The sequence below is a fragment of the Nematolebias whitei genome, chromosome 8 (genome assembly GCF_014905685.2).
Source record: "Nematolebias whitei isolate Nwh7 chromosome 8, NemWhi1, whole genome shotgun sequence".
Taxonomy (NCBI): Eukaryota; Metazoa; Chordata; class Actinopteri; order Cyprinodontiformes; family Rivulidae; genus Nematolebias; species Nematolebias whitei.
In genome coordinates, this window is record NC_056505.1 from 22,680,738 (window position 1) to 22,692,692 (window position 11,955).

Sequence of the window (11,955 nt, forward strand, 5' to 3'; positions counted from 1 at the left end):
GTATATGTGTATGTATGTCTTCTATAATAAAATATTTTACTTGAAAAATTAGAGAAACCACTTTCTATTTTCTGGAGATGTCAATATTTCATAGGCATTCAATTGATTCTGACTGCCTTTTTAAAGCTATGAGTAGAAATAAAAACAGAAAACACCTAACGGCTTTTATTTTAAAAGTTTAATGCACCCTAAAATACCCCACATCACAGATTGTGTATAATTTATCATCCTTCAAAAAACTAATACTAAAGATATTAGATAATATATAATAGCTGTGGGACGGACTTCTACAAGAGATCCTTCCTGCCTAAAGCCATCAGCATCTAGAACAACTCTAATGAAACTAAGATGATGAGCTACAACAACAATTAATTTCCTTTTGGGATTAATAAAGTATTTTTGAATTGAATAAAGGTGTTTTATAATACAATCGTATGTACAAATGGATGAAAATACACAAAAGGTGTCCAGTTGATGCATTGGAAATTTAGTGGTGTTGAAAAATGAAGAAGCATAAAATGAAACAAAAAGCCGTGTTGAGGTGTAAAGGTACACGTAACAGATTTACAGTGTAGTTACAGTAACAGCATGAAACTGATGGTTACTTTCATTTTGAAATTTAAGGGTTTTAGCATTGTTGCAATGCACTAAACTTATTTTGAAGACATTTTAAACCCCGCCTCTCGCACAGTGACTGCTGGATATGGGCACCAGTGACCCCCGCGACCCGAAAAGGAAGAAGCGCGTAAAAATGACGGATGAATGGATGTGTGTTATTCAACCATTACTTTAAAATTAACTAGCTCAACAACTAGCGATAGCACTTGGAAAAAGTTTACTCATGTTGAACACATTTTGTAGTTTTCATGGCATAAACACGACAGAAACATATCCTCTGTGAGGTGAAGTAAACACCTGCTTCTAGAGAACATGTTGATAATAATTACAACAAAATACTGCCTCTTCTCCGACTTTACCTTTGTTTTATTTTATTGCAAATCTTGTGATTTGATTTAAATCACCCTTTAATATAAACGGATCTCTTCGGCCTCATCCTCGCCTGCCTGCTTCTCTCCTCTCAGTGTGCTTCGTCTCTCTCCTCCTCTTTGCTGTATTTCTGTGAAGGAATGTGCTCTTGTTTTTGGCTTCTTCTTCCCATTGCTGTCTTTTAGCCTCTCAGCGTGGGGACTTTGGGATTGCGGCAGAGCTGCGTTGCCATGGCAGCTGGCTGTGTTGCCGAACTGCGATCACCTGGGATTTGGAGTCTCTCTCCATAGTCTCCCCCTCCTCTCTTATTTATTCCACCTTCCTCTCAGGTTTTCTCTGTTGTAGCACAGGCTATCAGCACCCCTCTCTCCTGCTGCTGCTCCACGCTCCAGACATAAAGTTACATACCAAATGAGACGACACGCAAACAAAATTCATGTCCATACGAGCACCTGCGTGCGCCTCTTCACTGTCTTCATCCTGCCACATCCCCATTTTAATTTCCTCTGTGGTTGTCTCTACTTTGTTTCCCTCTCCATTCCCATGTGGGGGTTCAAATGTGGCATTGTGGGATACCACAGTCCCCTGAGTCTGCTGCATACATCACCGTCTCTGTTTCACTTTCAAAACACAGCAGCTCTTTTCTCTGGACCGCACTTCAAAATCTCATTACTTCATTCAAAGTGGAATAACATTGACTTTTAACTAAACAGCTGGGATTGATGTCAGAGCTGTGATCATGTACACACACTCACACAGGAGCTGTCTGTGAATTTTTTTTGCTGTTAGTGTGTTGCAGAGAAGTTAACAATCACACATAGAAGGCTTTCATGTAATTTCTCAGCTGCTTATGTAAAATAAATATGTCCTTTTGTTTACCTTTGCAGGTTTTTCTTGAAGTTCTTTCTGAAATGTAACCAGAATTGTCTGAAGACAGCAGGAAACCCAAGGGATATGAGGAGATTTCAGGTACATCACAATTCAGTGTGTAGAAAAAATGCAAACGTAGAACTTGGGGAAAACTGTCGAAGTAATGAAAACATCTTCTTCATATTCATTTATTTCTATAAAAAGCATAATTTTGCATCCAGTCTGTTTCAATGATGTGTTTGAAGTACAAACTTTCACAAGGCAAAGCTCTGTTGGAAACCAAAGACGGAGGAAGGAGTTGAAGGTGGAAGTTAGAAATCAATAAGGAGCCAGAGCGATGGAAAGACAAACGAAAAGAGTTAGATACGTGGGAGACATGGTCGTGGGGGTGCTGGGGTGCAGGAAATAGGTTGAGGTGTTTCAGGAAGTTGTCAAGAATTGAGTGATTGGCTCCAGATGGAGAAGGTCATGCTCCGTGACCCAGGAAGTGGTCACAAGGGACACTCCGAGCTCACTTCCTCTGCCGTCTTTCAGCACCAGCGGCCTCTGTCTGGCATTCTCCTTTGCCCAGCGAACCCCCTGTCCCCTCTCCATCTTTGGTATATACCCCCCACCCCCCACCCCATCTCCCAGCATGTTTGGTTTAACTCCTGTGGTGTGACACATGCTGAGAAGTTATGAGCACACAGGCGCTTGAAGACTCTCATCTTTGGGTTAAAAGGTGATCAGAGCCAGGCAAGAGTTCGCTGCTTGATCGATAATTTACAGTTATTTTCCTTTGGGTTCCCCTTTATTTTCCCACCACCTATAGAACATATGTGCTCGCTCCTCTTTTTCTCCTTTTGTTTCTCCTTCACATGCAAAGTTTTTTTCATGTGTTTGCTGTGGCATAAATTATTTAAGTACTATTATTCTACCCACTGATTTATATAATTCAACCCCCTTAAACTGTGCATTTAAGAACACAAAACAACTTCTTATCACTTTCGGAAACAAATATCCTAACCCACAAAAAAAATCCTCACTAATAATTCCTTGATGATTCAAATGTGTCATCCACAAGAGGCAGATGTGAGCAGCGACACACACATGCTGCAGCCAGAAAATCAAATTATTGTTGCTATATATCATCCGCTACTTTAACGGCCAGCTCAAATGGGAGATTTAGTCCATATGTTTGTTGTCATTGAGGGATTAGGAGGAGACAATGACGAGCCCGATGCATACTGCATGAATCATAAAGTTAGGCAAGAGGCCATATGGAGACCTGATGGAGGAGTGTGTGAGCGGTGTCACCTCCCAGAATGCAGACATACCGTGGAAATCCCAGAGATGTCACATTACCCATTAAGAAAAATGACCGTCACCTGAACCCCTAAAATAAATTGTTGCTCAGGGATTTTGATTGTTGCAACCTGAGATTTTGACCCACAGCCTCAAGTGCTCGACTTTTCCTCATGTATCTTCTTCTTGTCTTCCTGTTCAGGTGGTCCTGTCCAGCACAGTGAGCGTAGATGGACACGTCTTAGCTGTGTCCGACAACATGTTTGTCCACAACAACTCGAAACATGGCCGGCGAGCTCGCAGGCTGGAGCCAGGCGAGTCTGTGGAGAATAGCATGGAATACGGTAAGACGTTCACTCTGAAATACAACTCCTCATTTAGCTGATGATTTGTTTTATTGCACAAATTGTGATGTTATTGTTGGATATTGTGATGATGATCTCAGTTGTGATAGTCTCACATTTTCTTCCATTATAAAAACATTCAAAATACTTTTGGCATTTCAGAAACTATCAGCTTTATTTAGATCACTGGGGTTCCTCTGATCACTTTGTGACTAAAACGTACCTTTGTAATACTGATAATGCAATGACAACTTTTTGATTTACAGTGCAACCTTGACACAAGTTGATGTTCATCGTTGTCTCCACTACTCATAAGTAGGAACATGGAGTAAAAATATCCAAAGATTGTACCTGAGTTGTTTAACCTTTACACATTTTCATACCTCAGACATACAAAACAGTAAGTAATACACAAATAAAACAAGTCTAAACTTATACACTTTGTAAAAGAAAAACTTAGCATAAAAACAAAGTGATTATAAGGTTTTGATCATAATTTTCAGTTATTTTTTTTTTTTACCAAATGATGTTCAAATGTGGCTGTGTAGTGCTGCCAGATTTACAAGAATTTCTTACACTTTGGTGCTTAAGGCAATTTGAGAAATCAAACTTCTCCTGTTTGCAGCTTTTCACATTTTCCAACAAATAGTTTTCTATTTTTTACTTAGTCTGAATAAACCGCTGAGCTGAGTCGGTTTTTAGGCATTGCTACTGCGCTTGAACTTTACAGTAAGTCAGCCTCCCCACCATCACAGACATCTACACCTCCAGATGCAGGAAGAGGACTACCTGCATCATGAAGGACCCCACACACCCAGCACACACACTTTTTGCCCCGCTCCCCTCAGGCAGAAGGCTGGGGAGCATTAAGTGTAGAACCACTAGGCTGAGGAACAACTTCTACCCTGAGGCTGTTAGACTCATGAATCTCTAACCAGGAAAAATCACTGCGAAAATTACTGTGAACAAAAAAAAACAAACAAAAAAAAAAAACTGTGAAAATCACTGTAATGCCACTTGGTTGTTTATGCGCTGCTGACTATCCATGATGCTGATCTCATGCTGCTGATTACTTCATGTTGCTGTCTTCATTAGTCCTCATCGGCTCACACAGACTCATGTTCGTGCTGCTGTTGTTTTGGTGCATTGTTTTTGCACCATTAGTGCTTAGTGTATTCTTAGCTTAGTGAATGTAATATATTCTTAGTTCATGACTCGGATCTTACTAATGTTTTTCTTTACAATATGTATTTTTGTTGGATGTAACTGGGACCCTGTGTACATAGTTTTGTTCCCATGTACCACATGTGATGTGAATGACAATAAAAATCCTTGTATCCTTGTAAACAAAGACAATGATTTTTCCATTGTATCTTTATGCTTGTCCTATAGTGTATTTCTTTTACTAGTTCAGCATATATTTGGTCATTTTTAAGGTAATTTCCAAATAGCTTTTCTCATTAAATTTATTTTTAAAACCCATTTTTTGCAGTAGTTGACAAATCTCGAATGAAATTAACTTGAAGTCAACAAATTCCAGATTCTGAACTTTTTTCTGTACAACACCTCTGAAAACTTTATTGAAGAGTACTTATGAATATGTATAGCATCCTCTATGCTCTTTTTAAAACTCGATGTGCAGTCTGCATTGAGTAAGTGATGCCTATCCTTCCTTTATTAGCGACCCCATGCATCAAAGCCATCAGTCCCAGTGAAGGCTGGACCACCGGCGGGGCCATGGTCATAGTCATCGGGGAGAACTTCTTTGACGGGCTGCAGGTGGTGTTTGGAAGCATGTTAGTCTGGAGTGAGGTAGGACTTGTCTTCAAAACATCTCACTAATGATGGTACATATTATGAAATGAAATACACAGCATATGGCTTGTCTCATTATTTGGATGATTTATGGGCAGTCTTAACCATTTAATCTTTCCATGGCATTGTGTTAGCCTAAATATTTAAAAGGAATGGGAAGGCTTATTTGGAATGCAATTTCTGTGCTTCATCCTCAGTTGATCACTCCTCACGCTATCCGTGTGCAAACGCCCCCTCGACACATCCCCGGGGTCGTGGAGGTCACACTGTCTTACAAATCGAAACAGTTCTGCAAGGGAGCGCCCGGACGCTTCATCTACACAGGTACCTAAACGTAGCCCTGCAATCTTCCTGTCGATAGTTTCAGCAGTCCGAGGCATGAAACTCGGTTGAACTGAGATTTGACATATTGAGTGTTTTTATTTTTTAGCACTTAATGAGCCAACTATAGACTACGGTTTTCAGCGTCTTCAGAAGGTAATTCCCCGACACCCTGGTGACCCAGAGAAACTAGCCAAGGTGAGGAGACTCAACAAAGAAAATTATTATGCTCATTTTCAAACAATTGTAAGTTTTACCCTTTTTTTTTTCTTTGTAGGAGATCCTCTTAAAAAGAGCAGCAGATCTTGTGGAGGCCCTGTATGGAAATCCACACAGTAATCAGGTGACCAGAAACACTTATGTCTAAAACATACAACAAAACATAAAGATGATTGCAAGATTTCAGCATTGTTTGCACATTTTACCACTTCACTTCAAAGTTGGGCTGTGGCTGAGTGGGTAGAGCAGTCATTCTCCAATGCAAGAGTTGGGGGTTTGAATCCACTAGCAGTCACATGCCGAAGTGTCCCTGGGTCCAAAACTGAACCCCTCATTTCCTCTGATGTGTGTCCCATTGGTGTATGAATGTGATAAAGCACTGATTAGTCTCTTTAGAATAATTTGTTTAATTAGCTTTGCAGAGATATAGTAGAGTGCTGTATGAATGGGTAAATGAGTTCACAGATTGTAGTGTAAAGTGCTTTTAGTGTCTTGATAAGATAAAAAGGTGCCATATAAGTACAGTCCACTTACCATTTACCATTACATTACTGATGATCATTTTCCCAAAACACGTATATATTTTGTCTTCTGGATCGGCATCTTCTTAGTATTTTTTTAGTTTTTACAGCTCTGCAGTCAGTATTAAAGTCCCACTTTTCCAGAAAGTATTTCACTCTGAAGATGTGTTGTCAGGAACAAAGCTAATTTTTTACAAGATGCAAACCTTGCGTCGCACTTTCAGTTTGTGGCAGCGTGTAGCATTTTGGCAGATAATTCTCAGCTCACAGATGAAATAAGAACACCTGAATGCACCGGGATGAGAGGGATTCTCAGGAGAACTGTATATGTAGCAAATTGATAACTAGGCCGAGGCTACGGTTTCATTTTTAGAGATTAATTAGTGCATTCCTGTTCACAGGCAAGAATGACAACATTAGCATCCTGCCAACCCATCAAAGCTGCATTGTGTTTCTGTATCTGTGAGACTGACCAAGTGTTTGCTATTTAATCTGATTTTCTGTAGGACATGCTGCTAAAGCGTGCAGCTGACATTGCTGAGGCTCTCTACAGTGTCCCCCGCCCTCACAGTCAGCTGCAGGCCCTGCCTAGCTCACCAGCACATGGCAGCGTCATGGGTTTAGGCTCCTACCCCTCACAGTTAGGCGTTAGCATTGGAGAGCCGGGACAGAGCAGCCAAGGTGAGCAAGAAGCTATTATTTTCTTCTGTTTCTGTAACTAATAAAGGTCAGAGCTTAACCAACACTTGAATGTTTCCTTCAGGTTATATCCGTAACTCCAGCAGTTTGTCTCCAAGAGGCTACTCATCTGCTTCCACCCCCCAGCAGTCAAGTTATGGTGGCACTGGGGGAATGACCGGAGGCTATGGGACAGTTCCCATGGCTAGTCTTGGGGTTCCTGGATCTCCAGGTTTCAGCAGTGCTTCCCCCACGAGCTCACCCTACAGTAAGGCCATGCACTTTTGGTTATTATGAATTTGTCTGATTTTTTAAAACCTATTGCTGACTTTTGTGTTCTGTTCCACAGTAATGCCCTCCAGCCCCACCATACCAGGAAGCTCCAGCTCTTCATCGTCTCTTTTACCTTTCTCCTCTTTCCCTTCTGCTGCTAAACAGAAGAGTGCTTTTGCTCCCGTCCTCAGGCCCCAAGGCTCCCCTTCCCCAGCTTGTCCCGCCTCAGGGGGGAGCAGCTTCAGAGGTAGTCATCCAACTCACTATCTGACCCCGCTGTCTGAACTCACAAATGCAGTCTAACCCCCACTATTAACAAACTCCAAAGCTATGACTGAACAAGACAGGAAAAAAAAAAGAGAGACGTGGATGTACAAAAAAATAAAACAACCTGACTGATTAGAATCATAGATTTTTTGTATATGTTTTTCTCTCCAGCGATGACGAGCCTGGTTGTTCCCCCGATGTAGAAAAGCACCCGCCCCAATCTGCCCCAGAACCACTGCTTTAGCCTCCCTTTGTTTGGCACTGATGGGGCAGGAAGAGCAGAAAACTGACTGCTAGTGACTGCTATAACTTTTGTCCCTGATCCCACCCGTCTTCTCTAAGTCCCGTTTTTATCCAAGTGGACGAACAGGGTGGGGTTTGAAAATGTCCAAAGAGCAGTCGTTTACTCCAGAGGAAAACTCTTCAGCCACAACTGCAGACAGACTCCAACAAGCATCCAACCGGAACATATCTTGCTGTATGTGTCTGTGTAATGTTTCCACCTGGAGATATAAAAAACGCTCCTTTTAGTCACCACTAAATACAAACGGACCTGTGTTGACCTCTGACCCACTGTCACATGCAGGTTTCAGACATTTTTGTGTGCAGGTTGTTGGAACAAATGTCGCAGCTCTCATCAGGGTGTTTTTTTTGTGTATGGACACCCAGATGGCATGTATGTACACTGTCCGTGTGCTAGCAAGAGTTATTATTATTTTTTGTAGTAGACTTTTTGAAGACATTCCAGAAAAATAGAACTTATGTGTTTTTGTTTTGATCACTGCAGTTTATCAAGTTTTTTTGTTTGTTCGTTTTGTTTTATGGGATATTTCTAAAATGAATTCATATATTGATTTATTTAAAAACAAGCAATTTAACTTATTATAGGTAGCTTAGATAAAAGATATAAATGTGTTTTTATAAAGTGTTTCTTTTTCCAGCTGTTAATGAAATTAATTTATCTCAGCGATTGCCAACTAGTTTGATAAGCGAAACCTAGCAATGGATTTTTTTTTTGTGAAAATGCTTTTTTAAAATAAAACGTGATCACTTTACAGTTTCTTGCCACATAAAATATATATGTTATGCCCACAGTTAAAGGTTATTGTTCTTGTGACAAAACTTTTTAGTTAGCTTTATTATTGTTATTATTAATAACATTATTATTTAGACATTTTCACCAAAAATGCATGCTTAATTACACCTGTGCTCTGATACTTTTTTAGTTAATGTCTGGTTTCAGAGCATTATTTTCAACTCAGTACAAGATTCTAGTCTCTATGCAGTACGATAAACAAAAAGCACAGCTCAGAAGAAAGAATCGGGTGCAGAAGGTGTTTATTATTCTCTTGTTAATAGTAATTTTAATTTTACTCACCAAAAGACAAACTACATTCTCAGGTCGTGCCAACAATGAAGAGTAGTCGGTTGCTTTTAGAGCTTGGTCACCCTATTTATTTAAATACAATTAGCAATGTATCGTTATGTTCTTTCAAGACATTTTTTTAATTGATGCAAAAAAGTGATTTGTAAATTTTAAGGTGTAATTATATTTTGTTCTCCAAATAAAACAAATAAGAAGGAAAAAAGAAAGTCGGCCCAACGGAAGTTGTCTCAGTTTTTAGAAAGCAAAAAGTTTTTAATTAGTTGCAAAAACATAAATATCCCCCTTTGATAAATGGTAAAATGCAGGTAATATTTTTATTGGTGCTTGTAACTGTGTCCATGTATAAGTCTGTTAGCAAAATATCTCATAAATCCCTGGATAAAGTAAAAAAAAAACTTGCAGAACCCAATAATTGTAGGTTCATTAACATTTACAGTGAGAAGTATATAACTTTTAAAGTCAACTCAAATCCCTCATAGGTCATTTTGACCCCAGGGCAGCAGGAGGGTTTAAAAAAACAAACATAAACAAATAGAAATCAGCCAGTTTATCAGATATTGACCTAAGATTTGGTGGTATTGAGTCTGACCGCCATCACATTTTCTGTGTCCTAAAATAATACACAAAATCTTTGTTTGGAATTAGCTAATTACTGTTTGGAGTCCACTCTGTAATACGCATTTCTGTTAGCAAAATATTGTATGAAACACTAGATGTATTTAAATGAAACTTTCAGAAAAACAAATATTGTACGCACCTCTACAACTGATTAACTTTGGGAGCGAACCCAATTCAAGATAGCCACCACAGCTAATTGACTTTACAAAACACAAAAGTAGCAATTAGTCCACCAATTTCACAGATATTGTGCTAAAATTTGGTGTGGTTGTAGCTGAGAATTTTTTTTACAATACATACTCTGAGCAGGACATCTTGCAATATTTCATGAGGCTGTGCATAATGTTATCTTTAAGATTTGATTAAAATCTATTCTGTCATTTTCAAAATGTGAAAAATAACTCTGGAATGAAAGACGACTGGGGGTACGCATTCCTTTAAGGAATGCTAGGCCATTCATTTGGCAATATTTCACACACCCATACACTAATATCACATGATGTTGTTCCAAACCCTGAGATTTTCCTGCAAGCCTCCTCATCCGACGCTGTGCTCGTTCTATTTTTGACTGTGCCCATCACCTGTGTGCTCGTGCAGCTTGTTACACTGTTTTGTATACATAGCTGATGAGCCGCAGCATCTTAATTGTGATGCGAGCGTTAAAGACTGAGTAGAGCATGTCAAGATAAACAACACCCCCCTCCCATTTTTCTCCTCTCCAATAAGCCTGCGGCCCTGTACACACGTAGCCTGGTGTTTGAAAAAACGAATATCCGCGCAAAAAAATATCGCCGTACATACATGTTCGGATAGAGAAAATGATCGTCTACATGAACCCGGTGATGTTCACCACAGAGCGTTGTAAAGAATATGCCCAACCCATAGGAGGCAGTGTAGTGCAAAGGTGAAACGTATATCAGCAAATCACAACCCTTCAAAGCAACCACAACTTCCTGTTAGTATTGAATCATGGCGCCTGGAGGTTCGTTTGTGTGGACAGACCGCGAGGTTGAACTACTATTAAATACCGTGTTGGAGTACAAAGTTAATAAAACTCAGGAAAATGTCGACTGGGAATCCTGTCAGAACAAGTATGTTGATATTTTAGCGGTTTTTTTAGAGCATTACCCAACGGGGTCCTCCGACGAGTTTCCCCATTCACATGCCGACATCACGCGCGGGAATTTAACAACAAAAATGAAAGCAGTCCGAGGTAAATATCGCCATGCTGTTGATACAGGACGCAGGAGTGGACACGGTCGAGTGGTTCTTCTGTACTTCGAACTGTGCGAACAAATCTGGGGTGGCTCTCCAGCTAGTACTACCATATCCTCCGGTATTGAAACAGCTGACCTGGATCATTCTTGGACCCTACCCTCACCATCCACATCTTCTTCCTCCACTACCATGGATGTAGCAGACACAGGGTCTGATAATGAAAGCAGTGTGGGTCCTACTTCAAAGGAGAGGAGAGACCTGCTTGATGTACGTATATTTTTCTGTCCATTCCTCATAAATAAAAGTACTTTTGCTGTAAATGTTCATCTGTTGGATGTACTATAATTCACGGAACAGGTTTGTTGAATTGTGTTGCTATTAAAAATACAGTTAAGGCAATATGTGTGTTAAAAATTATGCAAGAGTTGAGGTGTGTAGTGGAGGCTGGAATGTGATGTTTTTTATATTTTACTGTGTACGGGTTGCTGATTTATTTTTATTATTATTGCAAAAAAGAAATGACACCATCATGCTCTTACTCATCTCATATTATGTTAGGCCTACATATTCATTAGTTTGATGGGGTGGTGGGTACAAAATACACTTTAAGACATATAGCAAACATTGGATACGCTGTTATTACATATTGTTATGTAGAAGTGATGTGAAAAGTACAACATCAACATGATCCAGGTTTACTTTTTTATGTTTAATTGTGATGATTTTCATTTCTCTTTTGAAGGCAAAACTAAAAGGACACAGACACGACCGTCTGAGGAGAAAGCTGCCTGCTGAGACCCAGTGGCTGAATGCTCTTGAGGAAGACCAGCGTGTGAAAAAGAGACTGGTGGAAATCATTGAGACATCAGAACAAAAAGCATCCGAAAACTATTCAAAAATGTCCAATACACTGGAAAGACTTACCACATCGATTGTTGATGGGTTTTCTCTTCTGAAACAGGTCATTCATGCACCTGCACAACCACCACAGTACATGCCATATGAGCCAAGAGGTCCGATGTATTCGCACACAATGGCCCACCATTCTGTCCACCAAAACTCAGCAAATTACCCATACCCAAACAACTCCACTTCTGACAGAACACGTCAAAACACAAGACCAGGAAACACTATGAACACTGAAGCTGTGTTC

The 11,955-nt window shown here is 39.9% G+C and overlaps 2 protein-coding genes across 2 annotated transcripts in view; both read left to right on the forward strand.

Moving 5' to 3' along the window:
* Positions 1–11,955, forward strand: part of LOC119413602 (versican core protein-like) — a 273,726-nt gene that overhangs the window by 154,762 nt on the left and 107,009 nt on the right. The window lies entirely within an intron of this gene.
* Positions 1,873–7,797, forward strand: LOC119413985 (transcription factor COE2-like; the record flags this gene model as incomplete). Its single annotated transcript, XM_037681077.1, has 10 exons — positions 1,873–1,956; positions 3,344–3,485; positions 5,167–5,297; positions 5,498–5,624; positions 5,731–5,819; positions 5,899–5,964; positions 6,868–7,042; positions 7,125–7,307; positions 7,389–7,559; positions 7,751–7,797. Coding segments are annotated over 10 exons (1,200 nt in total), but the record flags the coding sequence as incomplete, so codon positions are not given.